The sequence below is a fragment of the Calcarisporiella thermophila genome (genome assembly GCF_041956535.1).
Source record: "Calcarisporiella thermophila strain CBS 279.70 unplaced genomic scaffold VTP21scaffold_4, whole genome shotgun sequence".
Lineage (NCBI taxonomy): Eukaryota > Fungi > Calcarisporiellomycota > Calcarisporiellomycetes > Calcarisporiellales > Calcarisporiellaceae > Calcarisporiella > Calcarisporiella thermophila.
In genome coordinates, this window is record NW_027192194.1 from 454,315 (window position 1) to 474,153 (window position 19,839).

Genomic DNA, 19,839 nt, shown 5'->3' on the forward strand with positions numbered 1-19,839 from the left:
GATGTCATCCCGAGGCAATGCGCTGATGGACAGGGTGGTGCTGTTGCCGCCGAAGCTGTGGTCCGGGAGCAGGTGCGCATACAGCGAGTCAAAGACGTAGTGGTCGAGCGTCTCCAGAACGACATCCATCTTCGATCCAAACACAGGCGAGAGGGCTGAGAATCGGAGAGGAGAGATGGAACAATTTTTTTGGATTTTTTGTTGGGTAAATATACCAATGCCTGGAGGTTGCCCTGCGCGAACGCTTAAGCTTCGGGCTCGTGACACCGGTGTTGATTAGTCCATGAAAATCTCGTACGATAAATTTTGCCGGCGATTTGCACTCTAAGCTGAGCGGAGCGATTCCAGCGTGGAGGATTTTCCTCGGCAAAACGGCGGAATAATGCGGCCGGCAGGTGCGGGTTGCGGGTGCGGGCAGCGGCCCAGGGGAGGGGGCCGCCCGGCCGTGCCCTAAACCTGCGCTCCTTCCTTGGCTCATCCCCTCACGCAATTGGAGTATGTTACTCAAAATTAACCGTGCATATTTTCATGCCGATTGACATGAGGCAAGCCCGCCCGCCATGTGGAGGGGACAGGCTCCTGCAGAATGATCTAATGCGGGTGTCATGAGACGGCGGTAACAGCCTTTTTGAAGGCATACACAGACTTTCTCCCCTCAGAGCGTGGCCCCGCCTCTCCTGATCCACGTTTGAAGAAGCGCAGCCACACGGCCCCTCTGAGTGCCTGGCCATGACCCCCGTCCAGTCAGCAGCCACAGAAAGTGGCCTGCCTTTGCTTAAGCTCTCTAGCCAAAAGAGCATGCATTCCTCGCATCAAAAGGACAACACAATCACAAGAGAACAAGGCGGTAGCTTTTTTTTTAACAAAAATCAATCGTTTTATCTGCTGTACAAAATGAGGGGGAAACATAAAAGTAGAGGGAATAAAAAAACAAGCATGACATCAGGAGAAGTTGAACTTGTTGAACACGCGTTCCAATGGCGACTGTGCAGCATCTAGTCCAAAGCGTGCAAGCCTGTAAAGAAGGGGAGAAAGAAGAGTGAATCACACGCATGCGCCATCAGCAGCAAAAGAGGATAGATTACGTGGAAAAGCCGCGGCGCACCCACCGTCCATTGAGCTTCTTTGCCGTCTGTGCATTGTTCCGCGTGCGCTGTCCTCGCACAGGTAATCCCATGGCATGCCGCCTTCCGACGTAGCTTCCGATCTGGCGATGATGCATAATGTGTGCTCGAATCTCGCGCTTCAGGTCGCTCTCAATGGTGAGGCCGCTCAACACCCCGCTCAGCTGATTGACCTGGAGCTCGCTGAGATCGCCGACTTTGCATGTCTTGTGGAGACTTAGCTGGTCACAAATAGTTTGTGCACGCTGGCTCCCGATCCCATAAAAGTACGTAAGGGCCACTCTGGAGATTAGAGGATAGTTAGAGGGCTTTTCCTAAAAAAAAAACAATCGGAGAGACTAGGAGCAGGGTGCACTCACCGTACGATTTTCTTATCCGGAAGGTTGACACCCAGGAGATGCACCATGATGTACTGATCTACTTGATTGAAGTTTCGAAGGGCCCTCCCGAGCTAGATTTCAATCCAAGGAAGGCTTGTGTTTACTTGTGACTCTCAATTTTAACACTCGTCTGGAGCTCGATACGGCCACCTAACCTGCATAACCTCCATAACACCATGTCACGGCCAGAACATCAAGGACCCCCAGAAATTGTATGCACGATGCTTCCATTCACTACGCTCTGCCTCTTTAACTCAATGTTGTCTTCCCATTATTACTAGGTTTACAACGATGATGAAGCCAAAAAATATACCACAAAGTATGATCATCAAAGCTTTTCATTGACTAGCGCCTGCATTAACATCTCCCCCTCTTTTATTAGTTCACGGATACAAGCAATCCAGGCCGAAATGGCTTATCGCGCTCTCGAGCTTCTGAATCTGCCTCCGGGACAATCATCCTACTTGCTCGATATCGGCTGCGGATCCGGCCTAAGTGGCGAAATCTTAGAAGACGAAGGACATATCTGGGTTGGTATGGACATTGCCCCCTCTATGCTCGGTAGGCTAGCTCTGTAGAATGCAGCTTTCTTGACCAAAAATTAAAAAGCACCCTCTGCTCTTCTAGACATCGCAAGAGAACGAGAGGTAGAGGGCGATCTCTTCCTCCAAGATGCCGGCCAGGGCATGGCCTATCGGCCAGGCACTTTTGATGGTGCCATCTCTATCTCGGTGCTCCAGTGGTTATGTAATGAAGACAAGCGCGGCAATAACCCCCGGCGTCGTCTACAACGCTTTTTCTCCACCCTCTATTCCTCCCTGCGTCGTGGTGCCCGCGCTATCTTCCAATTCTACCCGGAGAATGACAATCAGTGCGAGCTAATCATGAATGTGGCCATGCGGTGTGGCTTCGAAGGGGGTCTGCTGGTGGACTATCCAAACTCGAAACGGGCAAAGAAGTACTATTTGTGCTTGTTTGCAGGGCAAGCTCCCGGAGAACAAAAACAGGAGATGCCCAAGGCTCTTGGGGAGGAAGAGGAAGGCGAGCCCAATGGGGTTGCCTATGAGGGACGAAGGTTGCATGAGCGACGGAGGGGGGATAAGAAGCGACGGCCTGTTAAAGACAAAGACTGGATCCTCCGGAAAAAAGAGGTGGCGCGGCTGCGGGGCAAGCAAACCGCCAACGACAGCAAGTACACTGGAAGAAAGCGTCGCGTCCAGTTTTAGAATTCCGTACTTATCCTACTTTTGCCATATCATTTTACTTTTTTAATACAACATGAATTCTACTTTCTATTCGGATGGACAAAGGCGATGGAAGCATTCCTGAACGGCTAGTATGCCCTGCCGTCTAAAAAGGCAACTCTCGACACAACCTTCCTTTGGTAAAAGTAGAATGCCTCCATCAAAGGAGGAGCACCTGGGTATGGTACGCATTTTGGTAGGAGCTCGACTATCCGCACGAGAATGGCCACAAGAAGTGAAGCTTTGACTGAAGTAGTGAGGGAAACTTCAACCTAAATTAGAGCATGGATCCACTTAACTCTCTATTTCTCGCTCCCCCCCCCTAGAAATAGTGTTATGATTAAAAGCATGCGCCAGTGCTTACTCTAAGAATTAAGCCAGTTTCATACAAGTTTTCGCGTTATGAAAGAATTAAGGTAGGAAAAGCAGAGACGGATAGAACACCACCGATTTCATCATTTCGGCAATTTAGAAATTGATTTTCGCGTTTTTCTTTTTTTTTTCACCCCTTTCTCCCAACTAAACCCGTCATTGAACATAGATGCCATCGCCATCTTTTGATTGATTGAATTGGCTATAGATTAGAAACTACGGACGATTTCTCAATTGCTCGTCTACACTCTCCCTTCCCCTCCTCCAAGGCTCAATTGACATGCTATGGCAGAACTCGAATCAGCAGCGGACAGAGAAAACACGGACACGAAAGTGACAGCCGCCGATCAGACTGCGATCTCCGCCTCTGAGGCCACAAGACAAAAGTCGCCATCGAAATCGGATACCGATCAACTGCCTCCCCTCCCCCCGCTCTCCATCCCCTTAACCTGCGTCTCCTCCCCCTCCGCCAATTCTACCGAATTCTCCCCGTCTAATCGTCGCCAATCCCAACGCTCAGGGCTGAACTCCCCTTCCTCCCCCGCGACACAGGATGGCTTATCCGATTCCTCCATGGCCGGAAGAGGCGCTAGGCGCCAGGCATCTCAGCGTAATAATTACATTATCCGCCCCAAGCGGCCGTACCGCCCCCGCTGGCACAACCAGGGCTACATGGTGTTCCTCGCACTAAGATCGTCGGGCAAAAAGTGGATGGCCAGGGGAGAGCTCTGTAGGACGGCCGTGGAGCTGGATGAAAAAATAAGCAAGCAGAGAGGTTTGCCGCGGGTATTCCGCAGCAAGGTAAGTTGTTGTGGTTGCAGTTGTCATTGATGTTTTATTGTTGGAAATGAAGGAGACATCTCATCTCCCATCAATCCTAGACACCCATTAACAGCGCAAGCGCGGTTTTGACCACCAACTCCGATAAGTTGTTTGTTGCCTTTAAACCGGAAGGAGAGCGAAGCACCTACTTCCGCCTCTCTTACGAGCCTGCCAACTTCGACCAGGCTGTTAGCACCTATAACGAGTGGATGAAGAAGCTGATAGAGCACGACTGGCCGCTATGTTTCGGCGTTCCAAAAGAGAAAAACGGGCTGTCGGCGGACGAGGTTGAGCAGACTTCGACCCAGACCGCGGATGGCCACGAGAGGAAGAACGAGAGCTCAACGGGCGAAGGAAATGGGGAGGGCGAGCTAAAGCGCAAGCATGTGGAGGAAGGAGAGCAGGAAATCGTAAAACGGCAGAGGGCGCAAGAAACCGACCCGGAGCTGGCCGACATGACCAGGACGGAAAATGGCGTCCATGGTCCACCCAACCCCGAGCTGAATGGCGGCCCTGGGCAGGAGCAGCTGCTCTCTGAGCAACCGGCCACAAGCGAGGGTGACGAGGATGCGCCGATATTTTCAAAGGACCTCGCCACCGCCTCTGAGGCCAAGACGCTGCCGTCGGACGATCCGAGTTGGGTGAACATTGAGGATTTGGATCTTTCTAATGTGCCGAAATCGCTCGACGACATCGTCGAGGTCCGGCCTTCCACCATCCCGGGCGCTGGCCGTGGGCTTTTCGCAAAGCGCTTTTTGCCGTTCAACACACCCCTCGGGTTCTACTTTGGCGTTCCAATGACAGAAGATGAATTCGACTCCATGAAGGATGGGGTCGGGATCGCCTCCTCTTACTCCATCATGTACCGGAAGACCGTGCTCGACGCGACGGATGAGAACGGACAGCCATTCACCGATCCAAATGGCAAGCTCTATTGTCATTTCCACTTCATGAATGAGAACACTTCCGGAGGCGGCAACATCACGTTCCTGGAAGGAAACACCGTCAATCAGGTCATTTGCTGGACAACGCGCGACATCCAGCCCGACGAGGAGCTCTTTGTGTACTATGGCAAAGAGGTCGATCGCGAACACTGGAACAGGAGCGGGAGTGAGGCCACGAATACGGGCGAGCACCCAGGCGGCCAGAATGAGACACTGCCTGAGGATTCTCCGTCCACATAGGGCTTCCTCTCGCGATAGAGCTGTTTATCCCGCTGTCTTATTTTCAATTTGTTTCTTCATCATCCTATACTCTCTCTCTTCCCTCCCTTCCTTCCTCCCTCCTTCTCTTATCTCTCTCTTCACTTTGGCTATTTTCATTTTAACTCCATTGATGCCATTTTACAGTTTGATTTGATATTTTTTTTCTTCTATCCCCCCTCAAAAGCCCTTTCTCTTGTATTTTTTTTTCCAAGGTTCGATTTTCCTTTATTTTCTATATGAATATCAAAATTTCAATCCTTTTTGAAATCGTGCCGCGATTCGTTAGCTCCACTCCTCTTGTCAAAAAAACCGGGAGCATGCATTTGCATTAATATCTCTGGACCTTGTGACCACCGAGACCGCGTGAAATTTTCTTCGCATTTTCCTTCCCGTTTTCCTCATCTCCACCTCCTCGCTCCCCGTCCCCCCCATCGATAATGGCAAACCAAGAACTCATCACCACATCATCCGCATCCCGGGATCCTCCAGTGGCTCAATCCGACAAATCCCCTGAGCCCGTGGTCTGCTTCTTTCACGAGCAGCCACAAGAGTATCGGGATGGAGGGGAAAGGTACATGATATCCCCCGCAACCACGATTGCACAGCAAAAGAAGTTCGTGGTTGGAGGGGACGACACGGATAGCGAGGCGACGCCGGAGCTAAGTGGAGAGCGAGGGGCCATTCTAAGTGATAAGGGCATGGATCGGATGCCCTCCTCCTTTGACAATCGTTTATTTTCGCGTCCGTCTTTGGGAGAGCCCAACATGAAGGCGTGGGAAGCTGGAAAGGACACCGAGCCCCCGATCGCCGCCCAGGAAAACGCAGCAATGGAGAGGCTAAAGGAGGGCTGCGAGGAAAAAGAAGGGCCTCCTCCACCACCCCAACCCGAATTCCACCCGGGGGAGCCTATTAGTAATGAGGAGCCATTGCCATCGACCATAACGCCTCCGACCAGCGAACAATACGTCTACCATGGAAGACCTGTGGCACCTGTTCCAGGCGAGAACACGCCGAACCTGCCGGCGGAGCCCGTCCCCACTGAGCCAGCCCCTGAAGCGGTAAACCTGGGCCAGGACCCCGCCCAGACACAGGCCTATCAGGCGTGGTCCATTGCGCGCACCAATGCAAACCGCAAGCCAATGGCCGGCAAACCGCAGCGATCGATACCCACTCCAGATACCAACCCATCGCATCTCCAAGCAACGTCTGGCGTGAAGTTGCCCACCTCTCTTCCCCTCCAGCCCTCGCTGCCGCCCGACATCGACTCACCCCCTCGCCCGACCCCCGGCCATCCCGCCCCAACTCCCCCCAGCCCCCACGATAATCACTCCTCCCCCCCCTCTCTCCCCGGCTCGACCTACCCATCCACAGCGCATACCCCCCTCTCACGCACGCAGCAAAAGCTGTTTCTCCAACGCCAGCATGTCCTTGCCGAGGACCCCAACCACCTCGCGCACCCTCGCAACCAGCGATTGCTGAAGAAAGAGATGGAGAGGCTAAATCGGGAATACGTTTGCCTACGGAGGTTCGAGGATCCCATCATGGACTCCTTGCAACGGTGTTTCGCACGGAAGCAGCAGATGGGCCTAGGATCCCAGCCGTCTTCAGCACGTTCACACTGACACGTTATGTTTCCCCATGTTTGATTTGTTTTTCTAGCAATATCTCTTTTTTCCTTGTGAAATAGTTTTTGTTTCCCCCCTCTCTTGGCTGAGCAGAAATATCCCACTCTACCCTGCTCTTATTCTGTAGCATTATCATTTGTTTTATTTTCTTGTATTTTTGTTATCTTCTCTAATGAACCAAGGCCCCAACTCGCCAACCAGACTTGGGAAGTGGAAAGGAGGGAGAGAGAGACCGAGAGAAAATAAGGCTAGCTAGGTCCACCCTATCCCTTCCACCAGCCCAGCTGTGTGATGAAGAGCAAGTTCCACAGTGCCCCTCTTTTTTTTTGTTCTCCACGCTTTTTGCACAACAACAACAAGCGCTCTTAATTTCTCCTTCCCTCCAGCTGCAGCCCTAAATGGGGCCAATCAGTGAGCCACCCTAGTTGCGGGAAATGCTAGTTGTGTCGGGAAATTTGAGTGCCTAATTTTTTAAATTAGCCCAAGCCACTTAATTAACTCTAAGAAACAAAACTTGTTCTCCCCCCCCCCCTCTCTAACCGTTCCTCCCCGTATATTTCCTTCCGCTTCGCTTTTAGAAGGCCTATGAAGATCGCATTCCTGATGCGATGCACTGGAGAATTTTAGCTTGACGCGCACGTCTCATCATGATTCTGGATTTCTCTCATTATTTATCCGCCTAATTTCGTAATTCATCCCATTCAGCTCTTTATACTCTTTCGGATTAGCTGCTCCTCTCTAATATTTGCCCCTCCCTCCATCTTTCCACCATCGCACCCCCTATCCTTACCTGAAAACGCCTGGCCATTGCAATGTACCCGCCCCACGACGCGCCCATTTCAAAAAAAGGGGGCGTGCCCGCGCCATTCGACCCACACTCGCTTCCCACCCTAGACCAGGTGCTCGCCCGCACCACCCGCCCCCCCGTCTGCCTCTATAGTTTCCGCCTCTTTCTCGAGAGGCGCCATCTCTCGGCAGAGCTTCTCTTTTGGCTGCATTTGCGCGAGCTTGAGCAGCTACAGAGGCTGCATATGCGCCAGCTGAAGCGCACCGCAAGTCAGCAGGATCTGGTGTCGGACCTGGAGCAGGATGCATGGGGCCCGGAGGCAAACCAGAGGGGGCCGGAGGGGACCCGTAGACTGTCACAGTTGTTGGCCAAATTCTCGTTCGGCGAGACGGAGCCGCTCGCGCTCTTCTCGCCGTCGGCAGCGTCGCTGGATTCGACGCCCACCCCCGCAAGCACCTCCTCCCAGCAGCACATCACCGCGGTGGCGATGCCGCGGATGATCCTCCATCGGGAATCGCTGCTCTCCGGCCTGGATCTCAACCAGGAGATCGCGCCCCAGACGGTCCGCGATTGCGCCCGCCGGGTCTACCAAATGTACATCCCCATCAACGCCGACCGCGAGCTCCTCGGCGTCGACCTGGACGTGCGCGCCCGGGTGGTCGACCGGGTTGGCCGCGGCGAGCTGGAGGACCCATGCTTCTCCGCCGAGGTCTTTGCCGAGGTCAAGGAGCACGTGCACAGCCGCCTCGAGCAATACCATTTCCCGCTCTTCATGGCCTTCAGCACCACGCGAAACCTGACGGAGCGGCATGCGTTTTGGAGGCTGGTACTGGGGCTCTTCATGGTGTTCTGCGGCTTCACCCTGATGCTCACCCTGATCTTCACAGACGTGCCCCGGGTCGACCGCCTCTGGGGCGTGCTCCCCTTCTGGGTCGGGATGTACAACTTGTCGGTGGGGTGGACGGAGCTGTGCCCTCTGACGGTGCTTGTCGGTCGACTCTAGTAAGTTTCTTAGGTTTTTTTTTTGGGAGGAGGGTGTCCCTGACTGAAACGCTCTTTTGGTTGTAGCGAGACGAGCGCCCTGCGCTTTGCACGGATCGAGGAAAAGAGTGTGCTCAAGATGCTGGTCAGGCTGGCCATCCAACAACTCGTCGCCTCCTTGATCCCCGCGCTGGTTATCACTGCACTTTTCTGCGCGATTCCTGGCCGCCGGCTGTAGTCTCACCCCTCTCACCCTCCCCCTCTTTTTTTTCTTTAATTATTTGCCTATGTGCCTGTGTGTGGTCTGCCAATGTATTTAACACTAAAGCCTTCGCTTCTCTCTCTTTTTTTAACCCCCTCTTCCCCACCCCCACCCCCTTCCTCTGTCTCCCTTGGAGGGTCTACATATGCTTCTCTAGCCCTGCTCCTTCAACTTGTTTTACTACCCGTAATTTGCTTTAATATTTCATCCCGAGCTTTGTTTTCCCCCCTTCCTCAAACTGTTTTATTCCACTTTCGAATAATTCGAATCTCCTGTCCATGGAATCGAAACCGAGGCCCGCGGCTATGGGACCGCTTCATTTTTTGGCCGAAGCTCCCCCATTTTCCCGCGACTAATAAGCATCGGGGAGGTTGGGAGCTGAGTTCCAAGCTATGGAACCGGCTTCCCGAGGTTCATGAATCTGTTGGGACCAATTTGATCAGGCCGTCAAAGAGCACCGAAATTTCATATGAAATTAGATTCCTTTTTCGTGACCTACTTTCTGGCCGTTTTCTGCACTGCACAGTAGAGAACCACCACCCATCATGAGTTTCGACAATCTTTTTGACGTTAAAGATAAAGTGGTGCTTGTCACCGGAGGGAGCCGTGGGTAAGCCCCGATGCTCTCCTTTTCATATTCCCATTCCCCCCACTGACCGCTTATATTTATTTGCCTTGTCGATGAAGCATCGGTGAGATGATTGCCGCGGTAAGTCTTGGAGAGCCGTTTTCATGCCTTGCCAAGCCATTCCGTCTAATATTTCCCTTGCCTTCTCTCCCAATCTCACTCTTTGTGGGTGTAGGGCTTCGTTGCCAAGGGATCTAAGGTGTACATCACTAGCCGGTCAGCCAAGGCCTGTGACGAGGTAAATGGTCCATGATTTCCCCGCACGTGGAAAAGTGTCCCTAACGAGGCTACGGCTTCATTCGCTCAGGTCGCCACCAGGCTCAATCAAAAGGGGCCGGGCCAGTGCATCAGCATCCCCGCCGATCTTCAAAAGCAATCCGAAATCAATCGGCTTGCTGACGAATTGAAGAAGCGAGAGCAGCATCTTGATGTGCTCATCAACAATGCCGGCGCTAACTGGGCAGAGCCGCTGGACACCTACTCGGAAGCCGGATGGAACAAAGTGCTCAACTTGAACGCGTCGGCCCCCTTTTTCCTGACTCAGGCGTAAGTGATTACTGTTGATTGCCAATGGGTTAGAGCGAGCACCCACGCTAGTTCTCTCTCTCTCCCACTCTCCTTCTTAATACCTTGGGACTAACTGTGATGTACAGGATGCTCCCTCTCCTCACCGCCAAGGGAACCCAGGAGAACCCGAGCAGGGTGATCATGATCGGGTCCGTCGATGGCATCCGGGTACCCATCTTCGAGACGTTTGCGTACAGCTCGGCCAAGTCAGCGCTCCATCACGTCTCGAGGCACCTGTCGGCGCACCTGGCGCCTCGCGGCGTCACCGTGAACGTGATTGCGCCCGGCCCATTCGAGTCCAAGATGATGGCGGAGACCATGAAGCGGTTTGGAGACGTCATCAAGGGCTCCAACCCTCTTGGCCGAATCGGCACCCCGGAGGATATTGCCGGGACCTGCATTTACCTAGCGTCGCGGGCGGGGGCCTACACGAACGGGTCCACCATCGTGGTGGACGGAGGCAGTCTCTACAGCACCGCACGCCTATGAGCCCGTTTGTCTATCCTTCTTATTTAACCACATCTTCCCCTATTGTCTCGCTCCCACTCACGGAACAGATGACTCTCATTCAACCTTTATTTTAAGACAATAAATCTACTTCACAACTATATAAATACAATTCCAGAGTAAGGCATTCACGCGGAAAGGGGGGGGAGGGGGAAGCAAACAAAACAGAGTTAACAAGAGAGGAGCGGAGGAGGGGGGAGAGGGGTAGAAGAATAGAAGAGATAACGCTAAAACACATGGAATGGCTTCAGAGGAGGGGGGGGTAAAAGGATTGGAGAACAGAGGAAGATTCGTTCATGTCTGGATTTTCTTTTCATTTTTTTTAGAGTGCCACTGCAACAATTTAAATAACGAGGACTGAACCACCTCTACTTCGACTCGGCTGAACACTCCACTTTCTCCACCTGTGTTTCTTCTTTGCTCAGCTCTTGGTGGCGGACAGGCGCCTCGTCCTCATATCGCCACGGGTTGTTGACGCGGGAATGGCGGAAGCCGTAGGCGAAGTACACAACCAGTCCGATGGCTATCCGACGAAGGGGGGAGGGGGAATGGAATAAAACAAAACGGCCATTTAGTTACCGATTCAAAAAGAGGATGAAAAATGAACAAGAATATTACCAATCCAGATGGCCAGTCGAATTAAGGTGGCCGTCGAGGCCGTACACAAGAGCACAATACAGGCAGCGGCGCCGATGACGGGCAGGAACCAAGCAGGGCCCGGGACGCGGAACCTGCGCTGCATGTGAGGCGAAGTATACCGGAGGATGATCACGCCGACGTGCACGAAGAAGAAAGCGAGAAGCGTGCCCACACTGGTCAGCTCGCCCAATACGCCGATGGGGAGAATTCCGCCCAGGATGGCCACCAAGACCCCGCTGATGATGGTGGTGTAGGTCGGGGTCCCGAACTTGGGGTGGATGTAGGCTGCAAAGCGGGGAAGGAGCCCGTCGCGCGCCATGGCGTAGAAAATGCGGGGCATGGCCATCAGCAGGACAAGAATGACCGAGGTGAGCCCGGCAATGGCACCCAGCTCCACGATCACGCCGAGCCAGACCATGCCCGTTTGATTGATGACCACGGCCATGGGAGCAGCCACGTTGATCAGGAGCTTGTAGTTGACCACCCCCGTCATCACGAAGCACACCGCGATGTAGAGGGCGGTGCAGATGAACAGGGAGCCGAGAATCCCGATGGGGAGAGCGCGCTTCGGATCCTTGGCCTCCTGGGCGGTGGTGCACACCGCGTCGAACCCGATGAAGGCGAAGAACACAAGACTGGCCGCCTGGAACACTCCCGACACTCCGTATTTACCAAAGACACCTAGAGGCAAATCTGGTTAATCGCAGCCTGATCACTGAACAAGGCTAAGAATGCTCACCTTCATTGGGCGGGACAAAAGGCGTGTAGTTGTCATTGTTGATGTCCTTGATGCATGCGAAAATGAACAGCAGCACGACAAACACCTTGATCGCCACGATCACGCTGTTGACGCGGGCCGACTCGCGGATCCCGAAGACCAGGATCGTGGTGACCACCGCCACAATGATGATGGCGGGCAGATTGATCCCGGCGCCCGTCACCGAGAAGGAGGAGGTCTTGTCGTCCCAGCTGACGGGCGACTCGGTGACAGCCTTGCTGACATTCACGTGCAGCACATGCGAAAAGAGGTTGGTGACATAAGCCGACCTGGAAAAGAGGGGCGACTAGGTTAGCCTTGCCGCTAACGCATTTAGGGAATCCCCGCGCTTACCAGCCCACGCTTACGGTAGCAGCCCCAACCAGATACTCCAAAATCAAGTTCCAACCTAGATCGCCATAAAGGGAAAGGGGGGAAAAAAGAGTTTAATCAGCCGAATTCCCACGTTACGAGCAGCGCCGGGGGGGGGAGGGGGACCCTTACCGATGAGCCACGATACCAACTCGCCCAGCGTTGCATACGCATAGGTGTACGCCGAGCCTGCGACGGGGATCATGGTCGCCATCTACAGCAGAAAAGCTGTGTTACCACTGAGCTCATAGGGTGTTTCAAGGGTTTCAAAGGGATGAATCATGCTATCAAACCCAATCAATTTAATCCGTCGACCAACCGGCTGAGGGATCAAATGACGTGCGGTAGCCGCCATTCCCCCACGGCTTCCGGCGGCGGACGCTGTGGGCGAAGGGGGCGCAAGAAGGACAGAACGCTTACCTCGGCATAGGATAAACCGGCCAGCGCCGACGCAAAGGCGGCGATGATGAAGGAGATCGAGATAGCGGGGCCTGCGTTCGCACCGGCAGCTTGACCTACAGCAGAGGAGGTTGGCGGGAAAAAGAGCTTAGTTCCTGCACAGCGCAGCCCCTCTTCTCGGCCGGATGGGCCGGCAGCCACGACTCACCTGTCAGCACAAAGATGCCGGTGCCGATGATGGCGCCCACTCCCACCATGACGAGGTCGAACGGGCTGAGCGAGCGTTTGAAGGAGCCGTGGGCGGCCTCGTCGTCGAGCGAGTCCATGGTCTTGCGGTTGATGAGCTTGCGGCCGAAGCCTCGGAGCGAGTGGCCCGCGGACTTCTCGATCTGCTGCACCTCGGGTTTTTCGGGCATGGTTTTTTTTTTATTTTTGGGCAATAAGCTACAGAGAGTCTATTCGAGCGTGGGGTGGGGGGGGAGAGAGGAGGAGGAGAGAGAGAGAGCCGGGAAGAGAAGCAAAGAGCAAATAAATAGCGAGTCTAAAGCAAAACGCAGAGGAGTCTGGCTGCGGGCGAGCAGTGTAAACAAACCGGAGAGACAGCGAGGAAAGAGGAAGACAAAGGAAACAAGGGAAAAAGGGAACCGGTGTTTCGCCTTATATTTAGCGCTTGCTCGCAGTGGACGGGGGCCCAATAAGGAAGGCCACCATTATTGATGCTCAAACGGCCGTGTTCATGCGCAGGAGTTACGCCCTTCAATCGAGGCAGAACACTCGGGTGGACCAAGAAAAGTAACCGAAATGCGGGGCCGTGATTCGTCCGCCGCTTATTTCGTGTCTGATCCATTGCGGAGTGAAACGCGCGCAATGGCGCGCGAGGATCGGTCAGTCGTGTGATCGCGCGCGGGGATTGCTCGGCTCTTGGTAAACCAGAAAGTGCGGGGGGCCAAAACCACGGCCAACCGCGTCGAGCATGGGCGGGTCAATCGGTTTGGCCCTTTCCTCTTTGGCCCCTTTTGGCAGTCCGCGTCACGTGCAATGGGATGGCCGGGCCCAGTCACCGGCCCGCCCGCCCGCGCGCGGCCTTCAGCGCCGCGCAATCCGCGACGGGATCTAAAGAGGAGTGCGAACTTCTTTAATTTGTGGGGGCACAGCGCTAAAGAAGATTGGGGCTAACTATAAAGAAGCGCTCCAAGCACTTTATTTGCAATTCCTGAGTTTCAACCAAAACCAAAAATCCAAACATGAGCACAAGATATCGTTACAGCTGTATATACAAAAAAGGAAGGCGGGCATTATAAGCACGTCCGCCAGAGCCAGAAGGTGCCGGAGTCCATCTAGGTCGGGGAGATCAGATCACACATTAGCAAACCGGAGATGACGAAAGAGACCAAGAGACCGAAAAAATAGAAACCACGCCGCTTCTATTTTTCGCCCTCTTCTTCTTCTAGAAAACTTACCCCAATCTCGTCAATCCAGTGCCCAACAATTCCCTCGGGCCGCAGGTAGCCGTAGTGGAGGAACCGCCCGCCGCTCGCCCCGGGATGCAACTTCCAGAACTTGACTCGCACGCCGTCCGCCAGCGGCAGGGCCCACCCCTCCACCTCCAGCCGCTTGCCACCGTCCGAGCTCAGGCCCGCAAAGCGCGCCCGGGCATCGGTGGCGCACGCGGGCGCGGAGAGCTCGAGGCGCATCGACGTCGGACCCTTGAGTCGAAACGTGGGACCAGCACGCTCCATCGAGTAAATCCCGCTCCACCGCCCGGCTAGATTGGCCGGCTCAGCCACAGGCAGGTGAGGGGCCTCCATGTCCCCCACGATGCGCCGGGCAAGCGGGCCGCGCTCGAAGCCCTCCAGCCCCAGCTCGTGGGCGCGGCTCATCAGCTCGAAATACTCCTCCTGCCCGCCGTTCTCCATCACCAGGTAGAGATGGATGGCGGCGAGCATGCTCTCCGGGACGGGGCCGGACAGGTAGGCACTGCGGGACGATTTTAACTTTGTACAGGAAAACTGCGCTTCAATGTAGGTCGCACAGTCGTGAAAATAGGAATTGTAGTAGATGTGGGAAATACTGAAGTCTAGATAAGCAGAAACACAAACCGACGGTGAATAAGAACGCAATTGTAGTTTAAATTGCACAAGCAAATGAATCAGAAAGGTTACCATAATTCGAGAGCGAGGACATGGTAAGCAGCAGGTAGGGTTGGACCTCGAGTTGCTGACGGATATGGCGGTCCAAATCGCGTACGAGAGCCACACCGGTGTTCAGCTTCATGAGCTGTCTGACATTTTTCGACCCTAAGGGGGAAAGGGGGAGACAGGAATAAAAGCGTGGTCAGCTTTATCCGGGCGGAAAACCACGACAATGGGCAGCACACTCACTATGCTCCATAATCATACTGTAGATTTCCCGATATTGTAATGCTCCGCTTTCATCGCCCAAGTATCTGCTGACCCCTGTTAGCACACCACACCTCCTTCGCAGCAATGCCTTGTAGCCCTCGACGAGGGGGCCGCTCGGGGGATCAAATCGGGAAAGATAGGCCGCGCGCCATGTTTGCTCGCAATCGACAAATGCACGGAGCCACCGACATGTGACGGTCAATTCCAACAGCGAGGTGGGTACCAGTCCTTCCGTCTGGCTGGTCGCAAGAAAGTGAACGATTATGCCCAGAACCTCCCATGGTAATGTCGCGAGGTGATTTTTCCTGTATTTGGACGGGGCGGCCACGTACTGTGGGGACGGGGGTGGGGATGGGAGTTGCACCACCGACGAATGAAGTAGCAATTCGGCTGCCATGAGGGATGTGAAATAATCTCTCTGAGGAGAGATCGCAAGCAAACCGAGCGTCGGTCTAAAACAAACATCGATTGCGGCTATTAGCCTTTGGACTGGCCAAAGAAGACGCGATTATCAGCCAATAGGATGGCCGCTTTGAAGGACCAGAGCAGTCACGCAAGACATTTTTAGACGGTCTGTGTTTGAAATTTATTTCGTACGGGCCCATAGGGTTCCATTATAATCAAAGATGCATGAAGTGACGGCCTTCCTAAGAAACCGTGGTTATTAAGGGGGAAGGCAAGGCGAAATAGAGCCCTTGTCATCCCCTGGCACTCGAGCCCACCTCCAGTCGTTCCAGATTGTGCTGTTCGTCCACCCAAGACGTGCAGAACTTGCATCGCACTGCTCCCTTGGGGATCTCCGATCGACAGAATTGGCAAGAGTGCTTTGGCGGTTGCTCTTCTCTCCGATGGTTAGACTCGCGTAGGAGCACTTGGACAACTAAAATGGTATGGACACATTTCATGTTAAAGGGACATGGGGGAGAGGGGATGGAGGCGTGGCACAATTACATCGAATGAGCCAAAAGAGAGCCAAACTGACGATAAAGAAATTGATGAGCGTCTGGGCAAACCTCCCGATGTTCCACGTCACGGCACCGTCCGCTACCATGGACAAAAAGAAGACCATTAGGTTGCTTGGAAGCGGTGGAGTTGCGCGGGACAAACAAACAAAAATTCGAGAGATTGGGCCTACCCTGTGCCTGCGCAATGGTCATGTAGTGCATGGTGGCATTTTCGCCCTTCTTCAGCACAATGAATATATTGTTAAAGTTGCTCCCGGCCAAAAGCCCTAGTGGTGGTGATAAGATATCCTCCACCATGGACTTGGTCAAGGACTGGAAAGCAGCCCCGGACACTAAACCGACGCCAATGGCCAGTACATTCCCTTTATTCATGAATTCCTAACAGTGAAGAAGGGTTCGTTTTCTCCTAAATACTCCTTCCGGGCCTCTACCGGCTTGTCAAGAAAAATTACCAAGAATTCGTCCCATATTGTTTTTCCCCGTTCCACGATCGTGTTGCCTCTGATTAGAAGTGAGGACCGCTCATCCTGGTCCAGGCTATTGGCGCGGTTAGCTCCGAACATGGTAGAAGTGGAGTCCAAGATCTTTCTCTTTAGAGATAAAAGTATTTATATTTGGAGAAAGGGGCTCCCTGGCACCCTATTTTTTTATAGCCCACCCTCTTTGGCCGTAAAATGAAGTGGTGATGAGCGAGGTTGCCCGCCTCGCATGACATCCTGCTTTCGTCAAGATTAAAATGCTAGCAAAATGAATAAAGCTACCCCTTTCCCCCTATTCCCTATTCCATTTCGAACTAAAGTTTGATTCGATTTGCACGATTGACCCTGTTTTTTTTTCCCCTCTGAGATTTTCCGTCGAGGCTGCCACTCCCATCACGATATTATGTTTTCTCCAAAGAAAATAAAAATACGTGTATTTTACAACAGATAAACAGGGTGCATGTATATGCATAGTCATCATTCGGGACCACATTACTTAATCCTCATCGGAGCTTGTTCTTGCCTGCGTGCTGTGGGTCTCATCCGCCCATGAGGTGCAGAACTTGCATCGGAGAGCGGATTTCGGTATTTGGGCCCGGCAAAACTTGCACTTGACTTGGGGCTTGATGATCTTGTTCTTTCGCTGGAAAACCTGGAAAACTGGAGGATCGGTTGAATAACCAGGTTAATACAACACAATGGATAGGGAGGATTGAAATCGGGGATGCTCGTTACATTGAATGAGCCAAAAGAGGGCCATGCTGACGATGAAAAAATTCGCTATCACCTGGATGAAATGGCCTATGTTCCAAGTGACGGCCCCATCCTCTGCCAGGGCCAGTTTTCGGTATCATTTCGATTGAGGAGGAGAAGTGAGCGACCCAAGTAAAACGCAACATCATAAATTCAGGGCGATTACCTTGCGCTTGTTGAACTGTGGTATAACGAGCGGTTTTATTGTTCCCGTGCTTGAGCACCACGAATAGATTCTCAAAGTTGCTTCCGAGCACAAGTCCAATTGGAGGGGACAAGATATCCTCCACCATGGACTTCGTCACAGCTTGGAAGGCAGCGCCCGACACCAGACCTACACCAATGGCAATGACATTGCCATTGTCTATAAAATCCTAGACGTTGGGGAATGGGGGGGGGAGAGGGTCCGTGTCTTTATACCGGCGTATTTTGCAGTTATTATTCCAGAATGAGAATTACCTTGAATTCTTCCCATAATGATCTCCCCTTGCGGACGAATCCATTTTCAAGTAGCGAAATTTGTTCATGGCGATCGTCGTTGTGATCCGTTGGAGTAATGCTTCTATCGTTGTTTCTTCCGAACATTGCAATCAGGAATGCGACCAGGGTAAAGGCAAGGCGTGAAGTATTGCCACCAGAGATAAATTGGAAGGAAAAATAAAGATGAATTGAACGCCAACCCAAAAGCCGTGGCAAGCAAACTCCGCACGAAATTTAAAGTTTGGCTTTTACCATTTTGACGGAAATGGACTCAATGAAATTAATGCTGCGTGCAGAAAAGACAATGGCTAAGGGAGTCTTTAGAATCGCTTTAAATCCACTGTGTTCGATATATTCAATGGATTCAATCGCGAAAATACTAGAAATACACGGTAAGTACTAGAAATACACGGTAAGAAACAGGAAGAGAAGAGGGAGGGACTTCGATAGTGGAGTACATAGGTCCCTGGTTTTGAAAAAGAATAAGGGTCACAGGGAAAGGGGTGGAAAGGAGAATTAGAACGAGGTAAAGAAGCGCCTGGTTACTCGGACTCTGGAAGAGGAATAGCTCTTTTGGTGCAAATCCAAACGCTTTCGAATATCAAAGGCAAATGAAAAATGAAAATTGGACCCTTCGATCACCCTAGGGTAAATGCCCTTCTATCAGAGGAAAGCGTCGGGTGACTCAGAAACTTTTCGTTGTATGTAGTTGAATGCTAGTTTTTGCGTCTCATGCCGGTCAATGCTATGCTAGCAGCGCAGCGGCTGTTGTGTCGATTTCGATGGCCCGCGAAACCTCTCAGACGGCACCGCGCCGCGGATTTACTTACTCCTCTCTTCTATTTTGCCGGTGCTTCTCTTCCTCTCTCACTCCAATCTCCTCCTCTTCAGAAGCTATTCCGTCTTCCAGCTGGTCCTCCAGTAGAATCCCGGGCGAATGCGATTGCAAGAAAAGGCGTACATGTTCCAGATTCCCCGCATCAAAGTGGACGAATTTGGTAGGCGTGGGAGGGGCCGATTTGCTCTTGGTTTTCAACGCTGACTTGGAGGGTTTAGAATGCCGATTGTGCTGATGATAATGGGGATCGAGGTGAAGTGAGAGATCTTGGTTCACCATGGTGGCGTCATGGAGAGAGAGTCTGAGTTGCGAGACCGTGTTTGGACGCCGTGATTGAATGGACGAAGGAATGGCTGCGTTGACAACGGTGTCAATACTGGTATCATTGTTGCTGCTGGTGCTTGTTATGCTATAGGTGCCGTCGTCCAGGTGAGGCAGGGGCGATGAGGGCGAGAGATGGCCGTGAGAGACGCTAATGACAGGCGGATCGCACGGAGGGGTTTTCCCCAAAGAGGAGGGCTTGAGAAGCTTGACTCGCCGGGCTGTCATTACCACTGGTTAGCAAGACAACCCAGTTTCCACCCAGCAATTCGAAAATTCACAAGGGATGAGTAATTGAGAAGTTAGGAGGGGAAGGATGCCTCTCTATTTGGGCGGATGTTATTTTGATTGGCCGTAAGACAATGAGAAGCATATCTAGCTAAAATCAGGATCAACACTGCGTGGGTGGACACCGCTGGTATCCGAATTCTCTTAGGCGAACTCGAGGGAGAATGAAAGAGGATGATTGCTCCTCTCTATTGAAAACAAGGCAAGAGAAAAGCCGGTGGATCTTTTCACCCATCGGTGCTTTATCTCGGCTAATAAACCTAGAGGCTCGCTCAAACTCAGTAGCACCAGGATAGCTTACAAACATTTTGTAGGGAGTGTGAATGGTTAAGAGTCCCAGTGATAAGGCTACAAAGCATAGAGAGACGCTTGAAATAGACAAATAATAGAGGATGAGTTATTCCAGCCGCCCCACGAAGGGTTACCACGGCTCGAAATTCCTTGGATCCGAACACCAAAATTTAGGCGATCAACTACAATGGAGCCCGATATTGGATATTGGATGCCTGCGGGGATTTGGAACCCGATCAACTTTGTCTGGGTATTGACTAATCTGAGAGAAATCGAGGAGTCTCAATAAACTTGCTTGCACAAGTGGGTTCGGGATCGGGAGTCCGTTGACTTCACGTTGGGAATCTTTAT

General features: G+C 52.7%; 12 protein-coding genes across 12 annotated transcripts; 5 read left to right on the forward strand and 7 right to left on the reverse strand.

The window, feature by feature from the left end:
- Positions 1-245: 245 nt before the first annotated feature.
- On the reverse strand, positions 246-607 carry VTP21DRAFT_8455 (uncharacterized protein; the record flags this gene model as incomplete). Its single annotated transcript, XM_069399307.1, has 2 exons — positions 246-481; positions 541-607. 2 exons carry the CDS (start codon positions 605-607, stop codon positions 246-248), a joined length of 303 nt encoding a protein of 100 aa, XP_069254737.1.
- A 335-nt stretch (positions 608-942) lies between these two features.
- VTP21DRAFT_8456 (mitochondrial 37S ribosomal protein uS13m) lies at positions 943-1,530 on the reverse strand (the record flags this gene model as incomplete). Its single annotated transcript, XM_069399308.1, has 3 exons — positions 943-1,015; positions 1,086-1,406; positions 1,484-1,530. 3 exons carry the CDS (start codon positions 1,528-1,530, stop codon positions 943-945), a joined length of 441 nt encoding a protein of 146 aa, XP_069254738.1.
- A 150-nt stretch (positions 1,531-1,680) lies between these two features.
- Positions 1,681-2,730, forward strand: VTP21DRAFT_8457 (uncharacterized protein; the record flags this gene model as incomplete). Its single annotated transcript, XM_069399309.1, has 4 exons — positions 1,681-1,716; positions 1,786-1,823; positions 1,887-2,065; positions 2,132-2,730. 4 exons carry the CDS (start codon positions 1,681-1,683, stop codon positions 2,728-2,730), a joined length of 852 nt encoding a protein of 283 aa, XP_069254739.1.
- A 675-nt stretch (positions 2,731-3,405) lies between these two features.
- VTP21DRAFT_8458 (uncharacterized protein) lies at positions 3,406-5,126 on the forward strand (the record flags this gene model as incomplete). Its single annotated transcript, XM_069399310.1, has 2 exons — positions 3,406-3,921; positions 4,002-5,126. The coding sequence occupies 2 exons, from the start codon at positions 3,406-3,408 to the stop codon at positions 5,124-5,126; spliced, it is 1,641 nt and encodes a 546-aa protein (XP_069254740.1).
- Positions 5,127-5,584: 458 nt separating this feature from the next.
- Positions 5,585-6,769, forward strand: VTP21DRAFT_8459 (uncharacterized protein; the record flags this gene model as incomplete). The annotated part of the gene is made up of 1 exon (XM_069399311.1): positions 5,585-6,769. The coding sequence occupies one exon, from the start codon at positions 5,585-5,587 to the stop codon at positions 6,767-6,769; it is 1,185 nt and encodes a 394-aa protein (XP_069254741.1).
- Positions 6,770-7,584: 815 nt separating this feature from the next.
- VTP21DRAFT_8460 (uncharacterized protein) lies at positions 7,585-8,778 on the forward strand (the record flags this gene model as incomplete). Its single annotated transcript, XM_069399313.1, has 2 exons — positions 7,585-8,561; positions 8,628-8,778. The coding sequence occupies 2 exons, from the start codon at positions 7,585-7,587 to the stop codon at positions 8,776-8,778; spliced, it is 1,128 nt and encodes a 375-aa protein (XP_069254742.1).
- Positions 8,779-9,347: 569 nt separating this feature from the next.
- VTP21DRAFT_8461 (uncharacterized protein) lies at positions 9,348-10,486 on the forward strand (the record flags this gene model as incomplete). The annotated part of the gene is made up of 5 exons (XM_069399314.1): positions 9,348-9,412; positions 9,490-9,511; positions 9,606-9,668; positions 9,738-9,976; positions 10,084-10,486. 5 exons carry the CDS (start codon positions 9,348-9,350, stop codon positions 10,484-10,486), a joined length of 792 nt encoding a protein of 263 aa, XP_069254743.1.
- A 386-nt stretch (positions 10,487-10,872) lies between these two features.
- VTP21DRAFT_8462 (uncharacterized protein) lies at positions 10,873-13,087 on the reverse strand (the record flags this gene model as incomplete). The annotated part of the gene is made up of 7 exons (XM_069399315.1): positions 10,873-11,027; positions 11,123-11,824; positions 11,883-12,190; positions 12,255-12,309; positions 12,405-12,486; positions 12,693-12,787; positions 12,880-13,087. The coding sequence occupies 7 exons, from the start codon at positions 13,085-13,087 to the stop codon at positions 10,873-10,875; spliced, it is 1,605 nt and encodes a 534-aa protein (XP_069254744.1).
- A 411-nt stretch (positions 13,088-13,498) lies between these two features.
- VTP21DRAFT_8463 (uncharacterized protein) lies at positions 13,499-15,470 on the reverse strand (the record flags this gene model as incomplete). Its single annotated transcript, XM_069399316.1, has 5 exons — positions 13,499-13,784; positions 13,977-14,008; positions 14,132-14,748; positions 14,834-14,968; positions 15,053-15,470. 5 exons carry the CDS (start codon positions 15,468-15,470, stop codon positions 13,499-13,501), a joined length of 1,488 nt encoding a protein of 495 aa, XP_069254745.1.
- Positions 15,471-15,771: 301 nt separating this feature from the next.
- Positions 15,772-16,601, reverse strand: VTP21DRAFT_8464 (uncharacterized protein; the record flags this gene model as incomplete). The annotated part of the gene is made up of 3 exons (XM_069399317.1): positions 15,772-15,953; positions 16,056-16,416; positions 16,491-16,601. 3 exons carry the CDS (start codon positions 16,599-16,601, stop codon positions 15,772-15,774), a joined length of 654 nt encoding a protein of 217 aa, XP_069254746.1.
- A 412-nt stretch (positions 16,602-17,013) lies between these two features.
- On the reverse strand, positions 17,014-17,855 carry VTP21DRAFT_8465 (uncharacterized protein; the record flags this gene model as incomplete). The annotated part of the gene is made up of 4 exons (XM_069399318.1): positions 17,014-17,177; positions 17,253-17,345; positions 17,437-17,644; positions 17,730-17,855. 4 exons carry the CDS (start codon positions 17,853-17,855, stop codon positions 17,014-17,016), a joined length of 591 nt encoding a protein of 196 aa, XP_069254747.1.
- Positions 17,856-18,576: 721 nt separating this feature from the next.
- Positions 18,577-19,137, reverse strand: VTP21DRAFT_8466 (uncharacterized protein; the record flags this gene model as incomplete). Its single annotated transcript, XM_069399319.1, has 1 exon — positions 18,577-19,137. One exon carries the CDS (start codon positions 19,135-19,137, stop codon positions 18,577-18,579), a length of 561 nt encoding a protein of 186 aa, XP_069254748.1.
- Positions 19,138-19,839: the final 702 nt, after the last annotated feature.